General features: G+C 49.5%; 1 protein-coding gene across 1 annotated transcript in view; it reads right to left on the bottom strand.

Moving 5' to 3' along the window:
- Positions 1-26,547, bottom strand: part of RIMS4 (regulating synaptic membrane exocytosis 4) — a 61,185-nt gene extending 34,638 nt beyond the window's left edge. Inside the window, exon 1 of the mRNA XM_087749916.1 lies at positions 26,243-26,547. Within this exon, the coding sequence (XP_087606042.1) occupies positions 26,243-26,339 (97 nt within the window). The 5' untranslated portion in view covers positions 26,340-26,547. The remainder of the gene's footprint in view (positions 1-26,242) is intronic.
- Between the last annotated feature and the right edge of the window lie 405 nt (positions 26,548-26,952).

The following is a 26,952-nucleotide window of genomic DNA, read 5'->3' as shown; positions in this document are numbered from 1 at the left end:
GAAATATGAATGAGCCTGAGCTGCAGAAAACCTCTCAATTTAGAAGAGGATCACAAAAATGAGGTGACTTCGCAAAAATAAAGCGGCTAGAAAGCGTCATTGTAAGAGAAGGACGGCATGAGATGAAAGAGCTGCCCTGCCCACGCTTCCCTACGCCAGGAAGCTTTGCACGAGGCTGTCCTGCTCGTCCCGAGCCCGCTGAACTCTTGGGAGGAAAGCAGCGGGCAAAATCACTTAAGCAGTCTGTTTGCAGGCTGTGTTTTCCCGTTGTGGAAGAGGACTCCGAGGTCGAGAGCCTCCTGAAGCAACCAAAGCTTCTCGGAGAAGCTGACACACCTCTCCATCCAGGGGATTTATAACGCTCAGCTCCAGGGTTTTCTTTTCACTCAGAACGTTACTTTTAAGCTGAGATTACGTATCAAACCTTTTCTTCTGGGACCACTAATTTGGGTCTTTCTCTCTGCCCAGAGCCATCTTCATACCTTCCACCTCTCCACCAAATCTGGCCGAAACTGGGAAGTGCGTGCTACATTTATAGGAATGATGGAGAGAGGGGAGAGGGTGAGGACAGGGCTCTGCCTTACGTACTGAAGAAATAATTGCCTCCCTCAAATTCACAGCTAGAGCAGGTAAAGTTCAGGTTTGGTACAGATAAAATTCAGGAGGAAAGAGCTGACAAGGCCAGATTTATTAACAAGATTTTTCCCTTTTCTTCTGTCCCACTGATGCTCTTTTAGGAGCGAGCGGCTTTGTCGAGACCATGTGTGTGCGAACACAAAGAGCGAGCCACAGCCTTGGCACAGCGAATGAGTCATGCAACCTTTTGTTCATTCGTTATAAACACAATTAAAAACACCGCCACATTTCTTTAACAGGCATGAAGCCACAGCACCCTGGAGTCATTCATAAACTAGAATCATGGTGCAGAATCGCGCTTAGAATAGCATTTGATTTGTGTTTAGCTTGGGCTGTAATTACTTCATCATATTTTCCTTAAGGAAATGAATGATCAAATTCACGAGGAGTTGACTTTAATTATACACACTGCTTAATAACTTGCGTCCATTTGGAAGCAATTATTTGATCCACTGAGGAAGCAGAGAGGGGGAGATAACAGTCTGGTTTCCAGAGAAGTCGAACAATTTCAGGCTTCTAATTCCAGGCAATTGCACCAGGTGATACAGCTGCCTGTGTCGGGCTTCACCAAAGGTGCTTTCATGTACTACCTGTAGCAAACGCTAAGGGAAGCAAGCCAGCCAGCACGTTTTTCCCCTCTTAATTCTACACACTGCTTTGACTCACGCAGAGATATCCTTTGACAGATCCACAGCCACGCAACGCCCGTTCTGCCGGGCAGCTACCGCACCCCACCATAGGTGCGCTAAAGGCAACCATTTTCTTCCCAAGGGGCACCAAGAACAGCATGAAAACCTCTGCTTGCAGCACGCCGGCGACGCCGAAGCGGCGAGCACGGAGGGTGCTTGCGTTTCCCAAAAGCCTGGGGAAGAGCCCCGCGCTTTCTGGCGGGCGGAGAGAGGATCTGGCACAGCAGCAGCCCAACTCGCTCACCGGCTCTTCCAACCCACGAACGAGAGCTCTGCTCTTGCAAACGGATCCACTGCGCTCATACCGGTTCTCTTGTACAGATCCCTTGTCGGGATCTGGGATCACTTTAATACAGCCCAAGCGCCTGGTTCTGCTTGGGTGGAGTGAAAGGAGAGCACCCTGCCCTCCATGAGCATGATAATTTGGCTGCAGGCACCTCTGGACAGCTGGAAGAGGGTCAGGCTTTGACGCTCAGAAGCGGGACAGGACGAGCCGTGATGTTGCAGCAGTACCTTACAATATGAAGTGATTCGTGGTGACTAAGAAATCAAAGCGGTCAAAACACTGGGCTTCATGTCATAGCAAACAGCCCTGCCAATCATACATCACAGGTATCTTCAACTGGTGACAAGTCAAGACAACGCCATCCAATACCAAAAACAGAGGCGCTGAAATTTAACCAGCGGCCTCCTAACAAAAAAAAAAAAAAACAAACAAAACAAACCAAACCAAAAAAACCCACCACCAAAAAACATTCAAGCAAAATTTTCACAGCCCAAACTCTGGAGAGATGCACGCAGACTCTCATCTGAGCGATAAACTCTCCCACAGACGAACATGGCAGACACATAACTGCCTCCTACAGGCACAAAAGCAGTCCTCAGATATAAACCCACCCCAAATTATTTGAAGGCAATTGGGAAATTCAGTTCACTAGTTGTCTAAGCGGAGTATTGAGCTTCCAATAGAGGAAAAAAAGCCCTTTGGCCAGAGCTGGAAAACCGACACAATGTCTTCATCTCTGCTGAAAGATACTGGGGAACATGGGAAACCAACCCAAATATCGTGCCTGTCTGAAGATTACTGAGGATTAGAGAAAAAAAGCCATCAATGGAGCAGACTAATATGTTTTAGGAACAATACCAAGATCTAGTTTTCTCAATTACCAACCATTAGATGCAGGAACAATCGGTCCTTTGCCAAGAAGAGACACGCTATGGTGTTCAATATTGTATTGAACGGAATTTGTGTTAATCACTCGGTGCAACACGGCCGCACGCCGGCCCAGCTTCACGAGAAGCGGATGGCTGTTTGTAGCATGGCTACCCCATGACACATACGTGGCAGCAAGTTCACCAAAACCCCGTGATTCGTGCCCAATATTTCTAAATACATTTTGTAGAAGGAGCAGTGATGAACAAAACCCTTTGGAGCACCTTGGTGGTTTCTCTCTCTCCTATGACAGCAGAAAAGAGAACAGATGAAGAAACAAAAGGACTTGCGATACAGCCAGCATCAGTCTTGCAGACAACACTGCCAGTTCAGGAAGATCAAACATGCATTACAGAGCAGTATGTATTTTTATTTAGAAGTGAAAAAATAGTTTTAACGTAACTAACAAAAAAAATGTTCGATGGGAACCTCTTTATAAGATGTGCAGGCAACGAGTGACCTTCAGTAATGAAACAAGGTCAGAAGAGGACCCTGTGCATTAACCTTGCTTACGAAGCACCCGCATCTGCGTAACTTGCTTCCTTCTTCCACTCGCAGTTAACCTTCGCATTTCTCTTCTCATACTTAAAGACCCAAGGCCTTCAGATTCCAGCCCGGATTTCTTGAGGTGGTACTGGCAAGGTCAGAGAAGTTCATTTCAGCTGCAGCACAATCCCCTTCCATCACCGACAGCGCTCCGTGTCACTCCGCTGCGTACAGTAACCGCGTCGGTGACGGACGTGCGTCCAGCCACCTACCCCCCGTTACCAGTACGGGGGTGGAGCTGCGCCACCAGGCTCCAACCTTCGCCTTTATTTCAACTAACGCGGAAACAAATGTAAGGAGGTAGGGGACACAATTTTGAAAGCGAACTTCAAGGAGAGACCCTCGGTCCCAACCCATCCACAGTCCCCGATCACGAGTCAAAATTACGAAGCGTGCTCGGGAGTGAAATAACGCCCTTTCGTCCTCCTCCTCCTCCTGCGGAGCCACAAGTTCAGGGCTCCGTTCCCTTGGCAACAAAAAAGAGCATCACAACAGCCTCCTCGCTAGCAAATGGCATAGGAAAACGTGTCCTTTTTTTTCTCTCCGGTATCTTTCATCACTAGGGAATAAGCCTGAATGCAGAACTCGCCACTCAGCAAAGATGGAAATAGATATCCATTATTGCTATTTAAAATGTAAGTACCTTTGGAGCCTTTAAGCTTGTCCAGAGATAGGTAGCAAGTAAGGGATTTTAATTTATTAAGTTAAAAAAAACCTTGCTGAAGTTCACCTTTAAAGACAAATTATAGAACTTGAGGAGTTTGAGGAAAAAAATGCAGTTCATAAATTTAAGATCTGTATTTTAGATTCTGTTAATATTCACTTTTGAAAAGCATTAGAAAAGAAGATTACAAATTTAATAATGTAACACAGGGGAGGAATTATCCTCCTCCCCATATAAAAAGGCAATTTGTTCTTGCCTATAAATTGACTTTCTATTACCGTCATTAAACCAGCATAATGTGCTAAAATTAGGGTCTGCCCCACCATGGCTCTGTGGCAACCCACAGCCAAGAACTCATCACGCCAACAAGAGAAGACATCCCCAGGAGGCGAGAGGGGCGACGGACGCTGCTCCCTGCCCCGGAGCGGGCATCTCCTGGCTGCAGGACATTAACGAGGGTTCAAAAAGCAACTGGACAAAATTAATGAGGGAAAAAAAGTCAGGAGCAGAGGAAGTCCCTAAGCCACGAGTCAGCGGAGGCTGGGCCAGCACCCTGAAGAAGCATCCCAATAAATCTGGGCAGCTACTACTCGCAGGGTTACGAGGTGGGCACTCGTAGAAGAGGCCGTATTCCCGGCCGGCAGAAGTGGGGCTCTCTGGGAAGAAGCTATGCTTCTGCTTTCAGGTTTCACCACCTCCCATTTAGCTGTGCATTACACAGGGGTGGTGATAAACCCATACTGCCAGTGAGCAGGAGGTCAGGCTGATGCCTCGTCCCAGTGCTCATCTCCCTCACAGGTTTCCTCCATGGTGTCGGACGCTCTTACCATCTCCCCGACACCTCTGCAGACACGAAAACCTCTTACCCCTTCCATTTTGCCACAACACAGAGAGGTGAGATCACAGTCCTCAGTAGTCTCCCATCCACTTCCTAAGCTGCTTCCAAGTCTCCCTCCTCTTGTGCGATAGGTTTACTGGATGTCCTGCGTGGTCTCCCTGCTCCGTCTGTGCCCAGCCCACCAGGGCAGGCCCTGTCTTCCCGCAGAGCATCTGCTCCTCTCCTCTCACTCAACATGCTCGTGTCTAGCTCCACACGTGCCTGGACCCTCCGGGATGATGCTGCAATGCCCACACGAGAACTTGCCTAGCAGCATTAAAACCTGCATTCAGTGGTCTCCTCAAAGGGACAGCTACGTACAAACAGCTCCACTGGAAAAACATTAAAATTGTACTGTCAGGTCTTTACTATCCCATGTCCCACAGCTCTTCCTCCATCCCTAAGTTACTGATGGGTTATGACGCATTTCAATAATAGAAACCTCTTTGCCACCATTCCTCCCTTTCACTGGTAACGTACCTACGCAGCTACACATTAATTCTGTCCTTAGCTTTTTTTTTTTTTTTTAAAAACCTATTTCACCCATACTTTATGCAGCAGGCAGCTAGAAGACTTGCTCACATCTTAGTTACTTCTAGAAGAAATCTAAGCAACTGGGGAATGAGTTTCTAGCACCTGCGGATGGTGCCCGCCCGCCCTTTGCTCATGAACCGTCCCAAGTTTTAAAAGAAAATAAGCTGGTACTCGTTCAAGATCCCCAAAGAGTAACATCGGTCAGTGCCCCAGAAGGTGCTCTGCTCCTGAGCAAGCAGGCCGGCACGCCAGGCCAGCAGAGGACCTTCAGCACTACCGGGCGGCTCCGACGAGATGCGCCCTTTGCTCCATGACAGGTCGGTTCTTAGTCTGCCCGATGGCTCTCACTAAGCGCAGCCACCAATATTTGCTTAAAAACTTCCTATTTACCCAACTATTCATTCGAAGAAGCTTAATGGTTGGAATAACAGCAGAAAATAAACATGAAGGGGACTTGTGATAACCAAAGCAAATCCATTTGCGAGTCTGACACACGCACAGAAAGCACTTTGCGGTCTCCACCAAAGCCTGGCTTTAGTCTCCCTGCTGAAGCAGTTTCTGGGTCATAACACGTGCAGACGTTTGGAGGTCTGCACTTTGTCCTTGGCCTAATTTGGAGAAAGACGTTACGTTTTGCTTCTGCTCTGACTGCACGTTTCCATCAGAGTAAACCATAAGGCCATACCTGAGTTTGAAGTCACTGCTAAATTTTAGCCCTCTGGATCCATGAACGACCAGCACATCCTTCTGGTATCCTGTAAACCGCTCTCCTTCTCAAAGCGTCTTCCTGCTGTATCCCTTCTCCTTAGAAATTTCACTTTACCAAGCATGAGTTGGCCCTTCTGAATGTTACACCCTGTTTGTCTTTTTCCTGTATTTTCTGCTACAGAGAGGTGACTCTTCCCCCTGTATTTTACTGTTGTATAAAAGCAGTTTCCCTTTCAACAGTCCCCCCTCCTTTGCACAGCTGCTTAATGAATTCAAAGGGTGACATTTCATTTTCCACAGTGAGGCAGAAGAGAAGCTGTAAACCATCACTGTGAGATGAACTAGAAAACAGAGGCAGCAAGCCCTTCCCACCAGCCAGCCACGGTTCTCTCCGCAGCACCCACTACACATTGCAAGACTCAGCCTGTACTCAACTAATCAACAAACTTCACTAAACAAATCAACGTCAACTTTAGGAAGTATACACAAGCTCCGATACACAACACGGTTTCACAGACCCCAAAGAGATTCTCTCCTTATTTTTGACGCTCGATGTGCTATCCCTACCTGGCCACTTGGATGCTTTGCTCAAACAACAGTTCCAGGATCCAAGGGGATTTAAAGCCTAGAGAGACTTTCCAAAGCACCGCGCAAATTCCTCTGATGCCACCCACACAGGAGGCTACAAGTTGGCACCAGTAGTTGTCAACATTTTGTTTTGATCTTCCAGCAAACAAATCCACCCTCTGAAGTGTTTGCAGGATGCAGAGATAAAACGCCGAAATGAATAAAGACCACAGGAGTTTGAAGGGTTTATTTTTACCAACTAATCAATAGCTTCTGGCAGTCTTCCTCCAGCTCTAATAATACCAGCGAGGACAGCAACCCTTGGCAGGTTTTGCATGCTGCTCTGCAAACATTATCTAATTAACCATCACAATCCACTTCTGAAAAAAAAGAAAGCGTGAGCTGAAGTTCTTCTACAGCAAGAGAGAGGATGAGCATTGGGAAGGGACACCGATGGCCAGAACAAGGCTAGCGTTTAGGAGGGCCAGTTCTTGCCCGCCCAACCCACAAACCACAGTGTCCCTCCAGGGCCGGCTGCAGGGAGATGGCACGTGGGTCACAACACGCGTGCTCGCGCTTGCAAGCTGGGCTTAGCGCAACCCTCCGTTTCGCTTTGCTGTGATAAAGCATTAGGACAACTGGCCGAGCCAACTCACTAATAAATCAAACGACAATAAAGCAGTTGGAGGGAGATGAATTATTGAACTCAAACCAGCTTAGTACTCAGAGACAAAACTAAACTCCATCAGCAGGGAGCTACGGACAACGGAGTCCGATTTTCCTCTGTACAGTTTTACTGACACGCTGGCAACTGCCAGTCCAGTGGAAACCTCGAAAAGGAACCACCGTCTCATCTCCTCATTAAAACACGGCGAGCAACGGCAGCGACCCTCTCAATGAAGTACTACCCCTTTGCAATGACTTTGGACACTTTTACACGCCCATTTCCCCACCTCCGCTCCACTGGAGCCGAGAGGTGGATCCACCCCCGAAGCCGCGAGCGGTGGGGTGGCACGAAGCGGCTGCGGAGCTGGATCACCCCGCTCTCGCAAGGGCGGTGGTGTCGCTGCCCCGGCACCCGCCTGCAGGAGGGCATTTGTGGCAGTTCTCTACTCTCCAGGGGTAGCCTCAACACTTGGTTACAGCTCCCTAACCAGGAGGCTGGAGCTCCTCCTCCCGACGCGGCAGACCTGTGGTCCTGGCAGCTTGTTTTTACTTTATGCTGCCCCCTTCCTAGAACATCCCAAACCAGCAGTGAATGTTCTCAGATGGGGAGCTTACCTGTAGGTAAGCCAGGACACGGGAAGATAAAACTAGTAAGAATTCACAAGTCTCGCTGGAGGACTCACTGGTCTTCTGGACATCACTTGCTGATTAACCCCTGACGCCCAGCAGATGATGGACAGATGACAGTAACCCATTTACTGATCTCTTTGCCATCCAAACTCAATTTATAGGACTAGCCCTGCATAAAAGTCAGCTGAAATTTCTCATATACGATCTAGTCCCTGGGATCTAGTCTTCTCCTTTCACAGCTGGCGATTCCCATTAACTCCCATTGCAATGCAGCACAGGTATGTGTATCCAGGAGAGAACTCAACTCTTCTAAATCCTACCTGCTAAAATCAAAAGCGCCCTGCACAGACTGTTATAATACAATGGGAAGATTTTCCTGTTGAAAGCATTATAAATAAAACAGCAGTTGCATCAAATAAAATCCTTTTTCCTTCCACATTTGTGCCCAAAACACAGAACTATATTCAAAGATCCCAATTACAAAGCAGTGTATAATAGAAATCCATTTCTCATACAGCCATTTGTCCCACAGCGACAGAATACGTTTCATACTGATACATTAGGGAGGTGATGGTGCCCCTGTACTGGGCACTGGTGAGGCCGCACCTCGAGTACTGTGTTCAGTGTTGGGCCCCTCACTACAAGAAGGACATCGAGGGGCTGGAGCGTGGCCAGAGCAGGGCAACAAAGTTGGTGAAGGGTCTGGAGCCCAAGGCTGGGGAGGAGCGGCTGGGGGAGCTGGGGGGGCTCAGCCTGGAGAGGAGGAGGCTGAGGGGAGCCCTCATCGCTCTCTGCAACTGCCTGAAAGGAGGCTGGAGCCGGGGGGGTCGGTCTCTTCTCCCCAGGAACAAGCGATGGGACGAGAGGGACCGGCCTCAAGCTGCGCCAGGGCAGGTTTGGGTTGGGTATTAGGAAAAACTTCTTCACCGAAAGGGCGGTCAAGCATTGGCACAGGCTGCCCAGGGAAGTGATTGAGTCTCCATCCCTGGAGGTATTTAAAGAACGGATAGAGGTGGTGCTTGAGGACATGGTATAGATGGACTTGGCAGTGATAGGTTGACGGTTGGACTCGATCTTAAGGGTCTTTTTTCAACCTTGACGATTCTACGATTCTATGATTTTATACAGATGGTTTTATCTTTGAACATTAACAGATTCCTAATACACACCTCCAATAACTACTTCACCGACAAGATGAAAGTCGCTGCAGACATGTTACCGAGAGCTCCTTATTTACGGCAGCTTCAGATGATTTACGCTTCCCACCCCAGGCCTCTGACTCTGTGAAAGGTCTGGAGCCCCCCGAGGTCGGCAGCCTGCGGGAGCCTTTGCAAGACGCCCACCGCGGCGGGCGAGGAGGGCTGCTCTGCCTACAGCCCCCGGGCCCCGCAGCGAGGCACGCGCTGGCTGCCCGCGCGCAAAACGACGTCCGCCAGCCTCTCGTCGCTTGCAGTTACAGGCCGAATTCTTACAGATGTTTAGGGTCTTGACAACATAGATACTGGATCAGCGGGAACTGGCTTATGAAGCAGTCTTTAAAGCTCTGGGGGCTCTTTAGGTGTCTAAATATCTTTGCAAATCCCACCCTCGCTCTAAGCACACAACCCAGGAGCAGTAGTTTCCCCGCTCTGCAGAGCAAAGATAACCTTTTCAACTGAGCTGCCTCTGGAAACAAGACTTGTCTCTCCTCTTTTTCCATCCTCCATAACTTCTGAACCTTTAACCTACACTGGGCAGAGAGGTCAGGTTTCAGAAGTAGCATATTCCCAAAGATTCATGAAAACAAGCACCCATGGACAGAAGAGAGATTTGAGTTGGTGCCCCACCAAAGGAAACGCCGGGTACAACTCAGCCTCCTATCCGCCACAAGAAGCAAGAGCCAGGGGACCGGGGAGGAGAGATGCTCCAGCTATGCCCAGGCTGCAGCCTGAGCATCCAAGAGGCCGCGGGTGACGGCGGGAGCCGGCAGAGCCCCGGCGCGGGTGCCAAGGAGAGGTGGAACCAGCTCAGCTGTGCCTGCAACAGTCCTTAACAGGCGGGGAGGAGCGCCAACCGAAACGTAGACTTCCAAAAAGGAGTCAAAACCAGTTCAGAGTCCTAAATCTGTTCCCTTCCCACTCACACGTTATTCCAGTTTCTGTGATTTTACAGTCAGATTCACCTATTTGAAAAAGTTTTTCTCTTCCCTCCCAACACAACCTGAAAGCCCCAAAGAACCTGGTGGGGAAACAGAAACTGAGCGCGCTCCTGCTAAAGAAACAAGAAACTCGTAACAATTACGTACCATTACTTACGTCCAGCTCTGTTGTCATAAATAAGCAGTAAAAGGAAAAAAATGTTACTTTTGACAGTAATGAGATTTTGTTTTAAAGAAAAGGGAGAAAACCAGACAAACTGCTGCCTCCAACGCTGGCCGTGTCCTTCCCAGCACAGACAGCAGATGCCCTCCATAGCTCCCTACCCTCTAGGGAGCACACGTGCCACAAATCAAAGGTTACAGAATAACTTAACTGAGGCTCCAAACTGCAATATTAACAGCAAATGTTCTTCCCGAGAGCCAAACTCAGCTGCAGCCAAAGTTTCCCAATCCTGCAGCTCTGCTTCAGTGCTCCCAATGGAAAATTTACATCAATCGCATGTCTTTGGTCAAAGCATCTCAGAATTAGGATGGCACTTTCACTTCTGTGGGCTTTTATCGGTTTGAGACAAATCTTGAACTTTAAAACAGATTCATATACAACTTTGTTTCCTCTAAGACACAAGAGAGCAGATCCGAGAATGGCTGTAGGCCCAGTTTGAAGGGAAAACATGGCTAGGAACAACGCGAGCACTGATCCTAAAACAGCAGGGAGACACAGATACTACAGAAAAGAGAAATGTCAGAGTTTGCTCAAAGTCCTCCTTTTCAGTTCAGTACCTCCTCGAAAATCAGAATTTTAGATGCAGTGACAAGAAAGCAGAGATAAAATCCAGTCCCAGCTCAGGCGTTACCTAAAAGACGTGACAAAGTCGGTATTAAGACAAAGAGTTAAATCCAGCAACTCCACGTTACTGAGAGCGACTCCTACTTACTCCTCTAAGCACTGTGGAAGTTGCACCTTCTTCGGGCTCTTTTTGCACACACCGATCAGTTTTGCAGCACTAGGAGAACAGCTCCAGTACAGATGTAATTCCCTTCAATATCAGGAAACGAGCCACCAATTGCCTGTGTGACTCCAAACAGTTTTGATGCTCCCACCTGTACCAAGGCTCGGAAGAGGGATAAACCATCTCACAGCATTTCAGTGGGGTACCTGGTATTTTGATGCTGATCATTAACATTAAAGACGGAAGATGAATCTCAGATCATCAGGTCAACCAGGAAAGCATCTCGGGGGATGCGCATCTTGACCTAAGCCAAGTCTAAGAAACAGGTCTAAACCCGGAGTCAGCATATGTGTCGATATAAATCCACTTCTGGAGTCTTCTGAATAAAGTATTTTCTATTACTTTGGGGCAGCCATTACAGAGTCACAATATTTAGTCAACCCTTTACTTCTACAGTCATTAATCATGCACCATTTAACTACTGGTTTGTCATTTACTCTCCTAATCCTTTTCAAATCCTTCTGCTTATTTTCACATCTTTTTTCAATCCCATTCTACGCGTCTTTCTAATTACCCTCCTCCACTGTCATAGGCCGTTTCAACACAGACACGTTGAGCCAGAAGTGGTTTGATCACTTGCTGTGTTACGTGCCCAGCGCATCGTTTGCTACTGCGACATTTAAAATATAAACAGTGTTACTGGAAGATGATCAACTGTACTTAATTATCTGGACAGCTACTTACAACGCTAGGGGAGGAAGGGTGAATGAGTATTTGGTGGTGGACTTGAAAACAAGGTTTCTAACCTTGTAAAAAAGAACAATGAGAAAGGGGAAAAAATGCCCAGGATTCCCATCTTCTCAAAAGAGGGAATTTTGCTCCCCATGCAGGACAGTCCCATTTTCAAGGGACTGTTATTTGCAATTTTGCTGTGTCCTGAGCCAACCATTCCTGCTGGTCTCAGGAGACTCTCCGTCTCCATTAGTCAGTGCACGAGGCCAGCCTAAGAGTCACAGGTCAGCGAAAGCAAAGTCACATCCAAATGACAGACGCCAAAAACGGGTGATAGATGAATGAGACAGAGCAGACATCACCTGAAAACTTAAACACAATTGAATTATTCATGGCCAGAAGGGAGAGAAGAGGCAGTGATGTCTATAAGAGAAAGAAGGGAAAGAAGGAACCGAGAGGAGCAGATGACTGAGGGCTGTAAGGAGCAATGGCCTAGCTCTTGGAGGTACCCGGAGCATTAGAAATCTCAGCCCAAATGTCCGGGTCCACAGATCCACTCCCAGCAACGAGTCCGACTACACAGCTCAACACGGAGCCAACACCATCCTGAACACTCCCTCTCTCGAATCTCAGTTTTCATTTCACTTCTACAACGTCTTGACCTATCATGCCAGTGATGCAAACCTTCAAACTGCACGTACATAACGCAGAGACGACTTTACTAAGAGCCTGGAATTGTAACTCACTCATTCACCCCCAGCGCGCAGAGGGGTGAGGACCTCAGAGGCTGGTGAGGACCAGCCACCATCGTTAGTGACTAATTCAGTGCCTTCAAAGATGACAGTAGGAAGCAGTGAACACCTCCACCTCCTCCCCGCCCATCTCTTCAGAGGGGGCTAGCAGCCCACACCGAGGAAAGCGTGCAAAGCTCAAAGGGGAGCTGAACTCAATGCACTTAGTACAGCTTGAAGAATATCGTCTAGGCATGGTTTGTCACAACAACACTTCTCCTTGAAGCCAAAACGTTCAACTAAAACAAGTAAAGGTCCAAACACCTCCCAAAGCAACATCAGCACCGTGCAGGAATTGGCAGGACAGCTTCCACTTGCCAAGAAAAACGCTGCGGACACAGTAACTCCCGAATACACTCACGTCGTGTAACCCCATTAGATCAGCAGCTCTTAATTAATTTAGAGTGTGGATCAGTCCTCAAACACCTTTTGCTATCAGTAGGACCTACTGAAAGTGATGAAGAGGAATCATTATGCATAACACCCGCAAGAACTTGCTGTAAACACATTTGGCAGCACAGGGAGGCTCCTTTATGGCATAATCCATTTTTATATACACCTAATATTTTCAGGTTTTCAGCCCATTGTCACTGTGTTTGTAGAGGCTGTTAATGAATCTCATTGCTAAAAGCAGTTACAATTCTGTAGCTATTAATACAACGTGACATCAGTTACGTCAGCTTCCGAGTGAATCACAGTTGCAAACTTGTAGGTGTTCGATAGCTGGTTGTCAAGTCGAAATAGAACATCGTTAAATATAATCCCAAGTCTGTCCTAGTTTCGCAGCTCCGTTCCCCTTTCTGCACTGCAGCCTTAGTGGACTGAACACCTGCAGGTCTGAAGAGATAAGCACAGGAATATCAAGGGGAAAAACAGGTCAACTACTAGACCACCTAGACCAGCAAGTCCCAAAATGTTCACTTTTGACTACAATTTCCTCTCAAATCTGATGACTATAAGAGCTTGAGAGAGCAGGTCACTAAATCTTTTACAATGTCTAAACCTTGTAAGATGTACTCATATCAAGATGTTAAGCTTTTTTTCCCCCCTTACAAACTGAAATAAAAGGCTGAGAATCTTTCCTGACATAGTTGTTTAGCATTAGAGCAGGCAAAATCCAGTTTCCAAACCATTTACTGAATATCAGAGGCCAAACGCAGCTTTAATCTGCATTACTGACACTCGCGGAACACTTCTGTACTGGTCAGCTCGTACATAAAAGCACATTCTTAACAAAGCTGACAGCAGCCTGGGAAATTATTAATGAATATTTTGATCACTGAAACATTTTCAGGTCGTCATGTTGTCACCGCTTCAGGATTCACGTCTCCCCGCCCCCAACATTTTTCCTGCAGCTCGTACCCTGTACAGGCGATCCTCAGAAACCCCGTCTTAGGGCTCTAGGGGAAAGGTGTTTTAGGAAAGAAACAGTTTTCTAGGTTTCAGGAAATTAAATAAATTGATGGCCTGAAATAAGACTTCCTGATTTTCACAGCCAATCTGTCCTACAGGCTTGCTGTCTCTCTGCAGCAGACGGCCGCGGCGAAGAGACCGTGAAAACGGAGTCAAATTCACCAGCTAAAACGGACTGTGGATAATTTGCCTGGTACTATTCCTAGAGCAGCAAGCCAAATTTTGCCTCAACCGACCATGCAATATTTCATAGAGCTCTCTAGTAGGTAAGCCAGGCAGTACTGAGACAGAAATAGAAAAACATTGAAATAGGGCCGACACGATGCCAGCTTTAGAGGCACTTGGCTTGGGTTGGGTCTTGGGAAAAACTGAGTTTAGGACATTGTAGCTGCCTGCTGCCCCGGAGCAGCAAGAGTGTTTCTGCAGAGACAGAGCAGGCAGGTCGCAGGAACAGACCTGCTCCTGTTCCTAGGCAGAAGCTAGGAATTCAGTGGGAAAAGATGAAAGACAAGTTTATAGCAAGAGAACTTGGGGCTCTGGCATGGCTCAAAGCAGAGCCCTAGGCAAAACGGGAGAGCTGAGAATTATTGCCGTGAATCAGTCCAGCAGCGGGTCCTGAGGAACAGAGAGGACCGAGAGCCGGGTTCTGCTCCTTCCCCTGTCTCAACCTGGGCTTTCTCAAGTCTCACATTTATCCTCTCAGTCCCTTCAAGTGAAATACTTTAGACCCGACGTTAAAATTGCCAGCGCTGGGTTTTATCATACACGATCCCTTTATGCTACAGCACCGTTGTGTGAGAAATAGCCTTGCTGTGCACCCTCAGACCCAGACTGCACATCCATAACTTATGCACTTCGGGCAGGCACATCCTTAGTGAAATGACTGTCGCTTTACCCGTGCCATTTCCAGAACCTACGCGTGCACAATAACTAAGTGCTGGCACTCTCTACTGCTCTTACAAAGTACCAAGCAGAAGTGAAAAATGTGCACTAGTGGAAGGTCCAGGGGATGCCATACAGAAAACATCTTTACCGTTATTATTTCTTGCCAAAGCTCTAGCTTATCAATAAAATATTGAGAATGGCCTTCTCTATGGCAAGGGAAAGAAGCCAATAAACATGTGTTGCCTGCACAGTAAAAAAAAAACCAAAAACCATGGTGCTAATTTTGAAAAACATCACCTGGTGGAAATACAGAAACACGGAAAGAAAAGGGGAAAAACCCCAGGGGGAATACTGAGAATCCTAGCAGGACATCGTTACTGCAGTATAAAACACTGAAGCATCCCCAGGCAGGCCAAAACCATTGATCAAGACACGAATGAAAGCAGGCGATGGCCATGGATGAGCCTCGACCCAAAGACCTCAGTCCAGAAGCGGCCCGGTGGTCGGCAGGGCCCGGCGCAGCTGGGGGCTCCTGCGAAGGAAGGGGAGGAGGGAGCAGACCGCCGTCAGGATGCAGGTGGGAATCGGCGCTAAGCGTTCTCCAGGCTGAAAGGATCGGACCCGAAACAAGACTGGAGCATCTTCACGAACTGAGCGATCCCAGTTGCCTGACAAAGAGCTGGGACACGGGAGCGTGGGTGCCTCTGATGCCGAAACAGCTATTGCAGCGAGCTGCCTGATCCCAGAGGGAAAGCCACTTTTTTAGCGCGGCACAAAGGAAAACCAAGTGCTTTTAAGATTAATTATGTGAGAGTTGCTACGCTAAAAGAAGGAACGCTTGCCGTATTTAAGACACCCGACAGCCCAGAGAGAGCGTCTCTTCCACCATCAGCCCCATAACTACTAGCAGTCACTGAAGAGATCCATGCGATCAGGATGGATGGCCCCAGATGGATGAAGAAAGTACAACGATGACAGCACACACCGACACCGCAGTACAAGAACGGGTGTCATGGGATGCTAACGTTACCATGGAAATGTCCTCGTACCGCGTAACATTTTGACACTGTGTTTGCTGCGAAGCAGCAGCGATGTGGCAGCCTGCAAAGCCCGCATGAAACGGCTGTTACGAGTTTCGCCACGGTTATTACTGCAGCCGGCAGCCAATTCAAACTGTCTGGGTATTGGGTTTTGACCAATCTGGCAGCTCCGCTTTCTGAAGTGCACGAGGAAGCTTTTAACAGAAACAGTTCCACAAATCACCCTGATTTAATATGCGCTGTCTGCCAGGCTGAGCGCTGGCCTGCACGCCTGCTTTCGGCATTGCTTGCCCTGCTTTCCAGACCAGCATTTTCAGTGTTCCTTCATCCGCTTCTTTGAACGGCAGAGTCGGAGGGCCAGCCTGCTCCCCCGCTCGAGCCGGCTTCGTACGACCAGAGCGGCAGAGTCGCGGCCCCACGCTTGCGGGGCTGCGGGATGGTTTTCTGAGCTGCTGAAGGCAGGTACGGCCCCGAATCCCATTCCCTGTCAACAAATACTAGAGACCAAAACTCCCAGGCATTTTTGAAAATGCCCAACTTTGCATATTCAATATTTAAAACGAGCACAGACTCTTGTTGTCAAAACAACGCTCATTGCAGAAAGCTTGTGTTTTATCTTGAGGCACAGCAGGTAATACTACCCAACATTTTCCCGTCTACTTGCAACTGTGGACTACGTGATTCACAAAGGCAGATGTATGGGGATCAACCCACACAAAAACGCGTGTTTTTTTGACAAATGTACCAAACCGTTGAAATGTAACACTGGGTTGTGACTGCAATTCCTTCTGGTTTGGGGGGAACTTGGGGGAACCAGCATACTGTCAAGCCTCAAAAGTTAGTCTGGACCACTAGCCACCTTTATCATAAGTTTAATTAAACTCCTATAAAGGTGAAAGGGCTCTGCAGAGCTGCTGCAGAGCAATTGCTCTAATCCCATGGGCCACCGGTGAGATCTCACGGCAGCGAACAGGGCTCCCCAGAGGGACGGCAGCATGAACTGAACGTGAGCAGGCTACTGGGTCCGATATGTCGCGATACCGCCATCCAGAAACGAGCCAACTACAACAGCTGGAAGTCTAACAGGCATTCAAGAGAGGAAAAGCCTTCTCGTTTATTTTCCTGACAATCTGATTAAGACCCAAATATGGATATAAAGCAGCAACCTCAAAATCTTGAATCAAATTTTCCTAACTTTTCACTACTGCTGTGATGTCATGCACCAAATACAAGAAAGGAAAGGTAAATAGTAAAAATAAAAGAAAAAACCACCCACCCACACAATCTTTCCAGGATGCTGAGAAGTGCTAAACAGGGAGCCGGATTTCCAACAAAAAAATATCTTAATCTTCTTAGACATCTTGGCTGCAACACAATTAACATGTTTTTTTTCCATCCACGTGGCAGGATACATTCCCTGCTAACTGTAAATACGCATACTGCTGGTGGGCAGCTGGCACAAGTCCCACACCACTGGGAAGCTGTCACCACTGGGAAATGTCAGCCTCATCCATAGCGCCCGCGGAGCCGAGTGAGGGGCGGGCTGTGCCCACACGCTCCTGTCTACCGGGGACGCTGCCATCCCCTTGCCAAGGAGGCTCATTCTGCAGCGCCGACCCCCCAGCACCGAGCTCTGAGACCTGAGAGGAGGGACACAACCACACGTGCCACGGGGACGGAGACTGTAACCGCTTAAATCAGCTCTGTCACCAATGTGAAGTACCATTAACCACAATTATCTTTATTCTAGCTATTAAAATGTGTGAATGACACCTCAACAACCTTTGGACCGAGCGCTGCAAAATGAGGCGATGCGAAGGTGCCTGAAAAAACAGGCCACTCCAGATGCACCGAAAGCAAAGGTTTTCAAGGATGCTGCACTTCACCTGTGGATCCTCGGTTCCAGAGCTCTCCTCTGGCTGCCAAAACCATCCACAAAACGGCGCAGCGTTCCTGGAGCCCGGAGGACAAAGCACCCTATCACCGCCATTTACGCCACCTCCCAATCCCACAAACATCCCAGCAGCACGGGTCTTGCTGAACAACAGATACAGGATTCAGACCGATACCGATGGGATAAAACAGCTCACCCCTCCAAATCGATACGAGGAAACCAAATAAAGGCACATGTAAAAAGCGGTAACTTCAGAACGCCGAAAACATTGAATGCACAAATGCCAGAAAGGGAATGAGTAGCCAGGCAGCAGTCCTGCGGAGAATGACCTGGAAAGCGGCACGGATCATACCCCGAGCGCGAGTCAGGAGCGGGGACGCTTTTGCAAAGCCCTGTGCACGCTCACGGGAATATTGCACACGAAGTGCGGGAGACAGTTACTGCTCCCTGCCAGGAGCCAGAGCACCGCCCGCGCTGCTTCTCCTGCAAGGTCCCGAGCCCAGCCACAAGGCCAACATGATGCTGGGAAAATGGCTCTATGCAAAAAATTCAAACAAGCTTCTTTGGTCCAAAAATTGAGAGGCTGCAAAAGGAGGGGGAGGGATGCCAGGCAGCGATGGTCACGATTACGGTCATTTCCTGGCTTGGAATTATCAGCACTGCGAAGAACGGTTTTGTGATGTGAAGAGTTGCCCTGAAGACAGCAGTGATCAATTGTTTCCCATGTTGCTGGGAGCAAGATAACAGTAATCTGCTTAATTTAAGCTAAATTTTAAGGTAAACTTCAAGAGGAAGAGGTTAGCTAGATGGGGAGCGGACACAAGAAACTCCTCAGGACCCCTTCTACCTCTACATTTCTAAGAATAAGGACACCCAGGCATTAGCACAAGTTCCTCTTAGTCATAAACCAGTTTTGAGAAAAATGTGACATTTACCTCTGTACACGCTGTACTCTCCAAATTGTTGAGCACTCAAACGTTTCAGACTGGCTTCTGCAAGGCTGTACGAGTTCTTTGTTTATTGAACGACGATGATATAACACTCTCATGGCACAAAGCTGAAACGTTATCTGCCACGATGATTTAACTGTGGCTGGATTTGATTAAAAGGTAGGGCTGCTGAGCTTTGCTTTATTCCAACACGAAGTTAGGCCGTACCAGGGCTTCCCAGCCTTTGCACGCGTGCTGTTTTGCAAAAGCAAAGCCAAATATGTAACTTGAATGCAGATCCCAAGGCAAGCAGAGTTTGACAGCGAAAGCAGAGCGTGCCTAATTTGTGCGTGCCATCAGCGGATGATTTGAGCAATGGCACCTACTGAGGCATCGTTTGTGTTGCAGGATCCCTATCGTGACACGTTCCCATACAGTACAGCATGGTTTTCACACCCTCTCCCAGAAAATAAAACCAAACCTCAAAGGAACATCATTTGGATAGATGGATATTCAAATAGCGTTGAAGAGCTCTGGAGAAGACCAGAAATCCTTATTCGAATATGCTAACGGTGCTTCACGACAGATGTCTGTGGGGAAGAGAGGAGAAGATGGCAGGGCTGAGAAGCCTGTGCGAGCCAGGTCTCACTGCCCCACTAAAACTCATTAGCAACTCGCAGACCGTTTCCTAAATTAAAACGGTCACATTTCTAGTCTAACTGAAGGCACTCAAACATGAGCAGATAGTGCTTCAGAAAATAATTGCACAGCTAAATTATCCCTCAAAACAACTACTCCAATCAAACTTAATTCTTCCCTACACAAAGCAGATACATACATTCTGTCAAACAGAAACGTTGAAGCGAAGTAGTTACAGCATTTCACAACTTGTCCCGATGTAGGAATCTGACAGAGTAAAGACAATTTTTTTAGCCTGGAGAACAGAGTGCTTTTGAATTAATAAATGTTGCATGAAAATTAATTCACATGAAATCGAAGCCGTAAGGAAATGGTCTCTCCTAGACAGAAAGCTTTCCAGGGACAGACTCTTCTATTTGGAAGTAAATTGACAGCAAAATAAGAGAGAGAGAGAGAGAGAAAGAGAGAGGGAGGGAGGGAGGGAGGGAGGGAGGGAGGGAGGGAGGGATCTCCTTCCCCGGTGGCTGGCAGGGGTCACGTACAACCAGCCCTCTACAACTCCTGCACGCGTGGCTGGAACGTGGCATCCGCCGAACACCTATGAGGTACGTCAGGCCAGACGCAGTCACCTTCGAGGGAAGGAGACGATATTGCGCTTTCCCATGACATCAAGCGTGTGCTGCAACTAAGGGGACAGCACAGTGCCGCCGTCAGGAGGCCCGTGACCTCCTCCATGTGCCCTCCCCCCTGTAAACCCGCACCCCGATGACCACCAAGGCAACGGCTACGCAGCACGCCGCGGCACAGCGCTCGAGATCCCAGGGCTAGCCGCCACCTCTCTCCTCCCCCATCCTACGTCATTTAAAACAATCCCTCAGCCTATATCCAGCACCGGCACGAGGCACAGGTGGACGATCCAGGTTGGGGCATGCTGGACGGCTCTGCCAGGGCGCCCAGTGGGAGACGGGAGCGGGCGGCAGCCGGTGCCGCGGGAAGGCTGCCCGCCACGCTGAGTGCTGACCGATACCACGTCACCCTTCCCCTACGCTCTCCCATCTGTCTAACCGTCCCCGTCTGTTGGGTTTTGCTGCAGACTGTAAGCTCTTTGGGACAGAGACTGCCATTTTGCTTTGCATTTCTACAGGCGCAGTGTGAACTTGGCTGAGCACTACGGCTCTCGCACGCGGCCGCAACACCAAGAGCAACACAAACGAGGACGAGGTTTCAAATCTCTTGTTCCTAGTGCCGACTCATTCGCAGGGCTCCTGCTCTCCTTCGGTCTCACACGGCCACAGGGGAAGACAAAACCCATCCTCTGTAATTGCCGTCTACTGATCACATATGCCGGCAACAGATCCAGAGAGCAGGAAGCTGCCGTTAGCGCGCAGGAGATGTAAGGAACAGCACAGCTTGTTCAGCTCTGCACCAACGAGGCGCATCTGCTGTGTAAGAGTCAGTCGGTGCATTTATGATCGGGATCAACTCATGACCGGGTGTGAGATCACCAGCCTCGCAGGTATTACCCACCGCGTCTTCTTCCAGGCCGTCGGTCCGTTTCATACACTTTCCTCTGATGAAAGACTGATTTGATAGCAGCCCTTCTAAAACTGTTCTCAATGTTAATCCATTTATAAAACAAACATCTGCTTACCTAGAGCTAGAACGTGCCCGGCAGGGAGAGCGGCATTGCTTACAATCAGCAGCATAACCTATGGCCAAGGAGACACCCCTTACTGCGCAAGAGGAGGGAAAAGCCACGGCTTTTGCTGCCTCCGCACCAGCCGAGAGCGCTGGCTCGGTGCGCAGCAGGTACGAGGCCACAGGCAAACTCTCTACATACCTGTGTACCCCAAGACTGATTCAGATTTGTCCTGCAGCATCCCTGGGGCAATGCATTGCCAGATGAGCAATGCCAGATGAGTTTGTGTCTTTGCAGGGTTACAGGGATGAACTATCATTTCATTTGTAAAAGATTAGTAACAAAACCAGTTAACATTCCAGCTGCGCGAATAATTTCCCTTGTCCCCTGTACGTTTACTGTGCGAACATGGTTACCTACCTAACAAACAACTACTAAAACTAGTCAGAGGCTTACAAAACTTCAAAGGTAACTTTCAATGAAGGAAAAACAGACTAAACACCAAAAGGACTTAACATGTTTGATACACAAGCCTTTAAAAAAAAAAAAATATACAAATGGACTAGTTAAAAGACTTGAATCATCATTTTCTTTAAAAACCATATGTACCCCCATCCGATACAACTGAGAAATAAACATGGCAACTTGAAAACACACATAGGGGCTCTCTCTATTTAATAACTTTGTCACACTTCAATGTTTAAAATTATAGAGAAGTTCAATGTTTAAAATTATAGAGAAGTTCAACAGAGAAAACCCAGACAAAAGAGTATTCTAAACTAAACTACATGTCCACAGCACGTTCTTCCACCCCAACGTTTTAAATGTTTTTATCAATCCATTAAATTAGTATTTCACATAGCTTCTCTTGAAAGCACTCGATTGTAACGCAGTGCATCTGCCAGTACTTGACAGTGTGGGAAAGCAGCAGCCTAGGCTGCATTTCATCTCTAACTCAACTCTTTTCTGAACGAGCAGCTGATGTGAGGAAGGCTTACCGTCAGTATCTAGGAGACATTTTGACTTTGGAAACCATTTTCTCTCTGCCAGACACTTGGTTCCAGCTGGCTGAGACGCGATTTGATTCTGCCATCTCATAGCCAGGGCGGAGGTCTGCCGAGCTGGACAGTCCCCGTGCCGGGGTCCCGACCCGCGGGACCCTTACACGTCCCTCGCAGTTGTTCTGTACCTTCCCCTGCTTCCTGATCAAAGCCTCTCTGCTCTCCACGCTTTCACGGGCACAAGATCCCTGCAAGGAACACATGCGTTGCCCCTTGTGCAGATGCTCAAGTTGTACCTGGACTTCAGGGCAGCTGCATTTGCAATATGACTCATGGCTACAGTCTCCCAAACATCCAAATCTGTGTTCCTGTCAGGGCACGCCTCAGATGCCTTCTGCCACTGCAGGCGGGCATCCTTCCTGAGGAAACCAGGACATATGACGAAACAGAAAGGAGCTAGAGTGTGTCTGCATCTCACCTGCTCAAGCCCCAGCACAGCTGGAGCACACAGGCCTGGAAAGTGCTCCTGGATCCTGCAGCTCAGGCACAGCGGCTTAAGGAAACCCCATCCCCTTCAGCCATTTTTGGCATTTCCCTACCCGTGTTTCTTTAGGTGTAGTCCTTGTCCTCTGTAGTACACAGGGTCCTCGTCTGGAAGCTCTCACCTCTTCAGAGCTGAGAACTGCTTCTGGCTTCCCGACTCCCAGCAGGTCCACCATTACGCTGACTGTCCCTGACACTAAACCCACCGCCTCTCCCCTGCCCAAAGCTCACGGGGTTTTGCACATGCAGCTCCCAGTCAGTTGCCGTTGCTCTTTACCAAAACCTCACGTTCTGATCTGCTTTAGCAAATTTTCCAAACTCCACGCTCCGCACACAGAGCAAGCTGGTTCTCCTCCATGCCAGCAAACACATCCCCATTAACCTTAAGGACGTCCCTCATCCTGGACTGGGCAGGGCTGCGCTAAGTCTGCTGTCAAAGGTGGATTTCATACACCCCCATTCCACAATCCCACAATTTTAACTGTGAACTGCACCTGGGACTCACAAGCTGCCTACAAGGTAGGTCACGACAGTCATCATGAATCCTCCACACCCTATTTTTGACCCCCATGCACTTGCCACTGGGCAGCTCGGTCCCTTCCGACGTGTCCCCACACAGCATACCGAACGGCTGATTCCAACCAAGACCAAGCGTACGGCAGATCCTCGGGACAGCTAAGACTTGTGTTCACACTGTTAGAAGTAGGCACTGATTTAAGGCTCATATTTCTAGAAGTATGCACACAAAGAGAGCATGATCGATTCTTACCTCTTTTTAGTCTGCTATTCCATAACTGAAAAACTACCAGAGCTCAGGATAGACATTTGCATGAGTTAAACCAACAATTACGATGATAGTAACTGCAGTTTCAAAATCCTTAACTTCCCTGACATTGCTGGGGACCTCAACGGAGCGAAGACAGCGGCACTCAGCCAGCAGAAAGGACAGCAACATTACCATGCCGAGATCAAAAGAGTTATTAACCTGGAGTCCTTACACTATTGAGCGCAGACAGTAATTTCTGTTATTTCAAAGCCCCGCTGCAGCTTACTGGTGAACAGAGCTCAGCGTTTGCTCAGAGCGTCCTCTTTGTAGAGGCAGCTGAGGAATGAAAAAGGTATTACAACACAGGCGTGCAAGTCCACATCCACCTCTTTGGAGAGACAGGCACGTGGCCTTATTTGCCACAGGACGCATCTAAAACTCAATCACCCTCACGCTCTGGAAGCATTCAAAAGCGATCCAGTTTCTTGCTCCAAATCCTACTGCTATCCTGCCTACGCTGGCTGCCTGCTTCTGCGCACCGAGACGTAAGCGGGCGTCACCTGCATCCGCTTCACTGCCGGGAACTCGGTCCAGACGCGCTGGTGGTGTGGCAGGCAGGAGAGTTGTGGAAGACGAGAAGAGTCTTCTCACCTAGTGTCCAGAAGGTGGACAGCAAAGAAGAACTAAAGGGCCATGGCAGAAAAGGAAATATTCTGTAAGTAAAAGCATTCTTCAAAAGCAGAGCCATTTTTCCAGACTAAAAGTGGGAAATACTGGAACCCGGCGGTATCATTAGCATTGTCCAGACATGGCTAGCTGTTTCCACATCGCCACAGCTCTCAGCATAGGCACTCCTGCAAATGTCTTTTTACTCCCCTTTAATCTGGCCCACCTGTAGTAACTTAAATGAAACACCTCAAGAATTTTTGTCATTTGTAGATTTGAGCTCTCATTTAGGCCAGTTTCCCTCTTCAGAGGAAAACATCAAGTTTCCTGTAAGCTTGGCCGTTTATCAGCTCCTCTCCTTTTTCCGTAGGATGACTATTCTCGTAAAGATGTGGTTCTCAGCTTCAGACAAAATGGATGACGTGCCTGTTTGAAATGGGATTGTTTACTTTGTCAATGTTCGTGGGATCAATTTTTTTTCCCTGCCATCTCCTACGAAGAACATCTTGCCCAGTGCAGTATTCGTCTCCCTGAACGAGCTATCGAGATCTATTTTTTTTGACAGAAATCACACCGCAACCCAAACTGGTCAGAATCTCTCTCAATTTCAGGAGCGTGCATGGGTATGAATAATAGGGAATCTTGTCGGGCACAATTTCAGCATTTCTTTTATCATTTCTCTTTCATGACATTTATTTTCTTGAGAAAATTATACGCTTGTAGTTTTAACGCAAAAAATACAAAGCGGCACACGTTCTTTCTTGCTGTTGGCTCGTACGTGTCTGAATACACACTCACAGGCACAAAATACAGGAGCAGCACGGCAACGTCCCCGCTGCACCGAACGTCACCCCAAGCAGCTTTACTAACGAGACTAACCCAGGCAGGCGAGATCCACTAATAAGCTGCTGGAGAATGAGGTCTTAATTGTAGATTTATTTAATTCAGAGACAAGCACTTGTGTTGTATTAAGAGCAGCCTATTAACATTCATGCATGAGCATTCAGTAAGCGTGAATAAATACGATTCAGTGCAAAACCGTTTCTCTAAGTGCTGGCAGGGGAAGCACTCACTTAAACCTTCACCCTGCTCAGAGCAAGAGGGGTCGGACGCCAGGGAACGAAACGCTGTTCGAGGCGTTCCAGCGTGCCTCGCTATCAATCATTTCTGAAGCAACAGCGCCGAGACTTCCCAAAGCTCCCGTATTGTCTTGTGCGCTCCCCAGCATTCAAACCAAACATGAAGCGCAAGTAAATCATCAGCATAATTCTGAGAACAAAATTTAAAAAAAATACGTCTGTTGGAGGCTACAATCGTCTGCCTGACACCCGTGCACAACGCTGATGACAATCCTAGGTTAATCAGATGATGAATTTATTCTTACGTCAACTCCGTTAAAAACAGCGTTACAGGTGAAGCAGCTAGCGGGCTGATTTGCCCGTGTATTCCTGCTGGCATCTGCACATCTCGGGATGAGCCGCTAGACAAAGGAGCATGCCGGCATTTTGAGGGATGCAACCATGACAGCCAGCGTTGAAATACGCCTTAGTTACCAACTTTTATTATTGGCTGCTCAGAAGATTCACTTAAAGGTCTGGTCTCTGGTACAGCGTGTACGGTGAAAAAACATCCTTCATTTGTAAGAGAGCCGCCGGGAACAGAGAAGGTGCTCATACACCGCTCTCCATCCCTCCCTCCCCACGCAGCGGCTGTGCTGCCCTCTACTCCCAGCACCTTCCCCAGCACCCAGCGCCCTTCCTTTCCCGTTATTTCTTTCCTACTTTTCCTTATCAACAGCCCCCTTTTCGAAGCTTGGTCTTATTTTATGACCACTGCCAACTCTTTGAGGGCAGAAAGGTCTTTGTGAAGCAGGCAAAAATCACCGTGTCCATTCCGAAAGGCTTTTGTACGTGTTTTGCGACCTACTTTGCCCTCATTTAAACGGAATCCCTTTTATTCCGCTCTCCGAAAGCAGCGCGGCGCATTGTGCTAACAACCCCTCAGAACAATTAGCCGGGGAGGGCACGGCGCAGGAGCCAGCGGCAGGCTGGACGCGGCGTCCAGCAGAACGGACGCCTTCTCCCCGAGCGCTGCCCTTCACCGCTTCGCGCAGCGCGGCCCAAGGGGAGGACGGGCGCGACAGCCGCTCCACCTGCGAACACCCCGGTTTCGCTACGTCGATGAGAAGAGGGAGCGGGTTTCGTCGTCGCGAAAAAAAATTCGCCCTTTTCACCTCCGCGGGCGCGCGCTCGCCTGCGCAAACGCTTCCCCGGGCACCCCACGCTGAAACCCCGCCGGGCAGCGGAGGGGACCCCTACACCCCAAACCCGTGGCGAGGGCCGGCCCACCCAAGCCCCCCGCAGCGCCCCAGCCTGCGCCGCCCCCGCCTCGCTCCCACGGCGCCCGTGGGTGCGCACGGACACGGGCACAGGCAGCGGCCCCCCCCCCGCCCCCAGCCCCACCGGCCCGGCTGCAGCCGCCCCGTACCCGCGTCCTCCTCGTCGAAGCTGTTCATGCAGGGGAAGTAGATGGCCAGGGCCTCGAAGGAGGCGGAGAGGCTGAGGCGGCTCTGCGACCGCTCCATGAAGAGCCCGGGTCCGGGGGCGCCGCCGGGGGCCTCGCCCGCCGCCGCCGCCGCCGCTGCCGGCGGCTTGGCCAGCTTCGCCGCCCCATTCTTCACTCGGAGCACGGCCCGCGGCGTCTTGGCTGCGGCGGGGGCCGCGGTGAGGCGGCGGGGCGAGGGGAGGCGAGGCGGGAGCGCGGAGCGGAGCGGTGCGGAGCGCGGCCACCTGCTGCCGCCCGGCGCTCTGGGCGCCGCCCCGCCCCGCCGCCCCGCCTCACGCCCGCCAGCGCCGCCGCCAATCGCCGCCCGCAGGGGCGGGACCGGAGCGGCCGGGCCGGGCCGCGGCGGGAGAGCGGCCGCGGGCCCCTCACCCCCGCCGCCATTTTCCTGCGGGGGCCGCGGAGGAGGCCCCGGGGAAGCGGGACGGGCCTTCCCCCGCCCCGCGGCTCCTCACACGGCCCCGGCCCCGGCCCCGGCCCTGGCCCGGGCCCCGTGCGTGTCCCCCCAGAACGATCTTGGGACTCTGAGGAGGTTTCTTCCAAAAGAGGAGAGGCGGGAAGACAAACGGCACCGGTGTCATTCGAGGAGCAGCTCCCCAGCCCCGCAGCCAGCCATCTCGGGGGGCAGCCGCTCC

This window comes from Nipponia nippon, unplaced genomic scaffold (genome assembly GCF_047370975.1).
Source record: "Nipponia nippon isolate SJK-2023a ecotype South Korea unplaced genomic scaffold, ASM4737097v1 scaffold_13, whole genome shotgun sequence".
Taxonomy (NCBI): Eukaryota; Metazoa; Chordata; class Aves; order Pelecaniformes; family Threskiornithidae; genus Nipponia; species Nipponia nippon.
The sequence above is the reverse complement of the archived record's forward strand: the minus strand, read 5'-3'. Positions and strand labels throughout refer to the sequence as shown.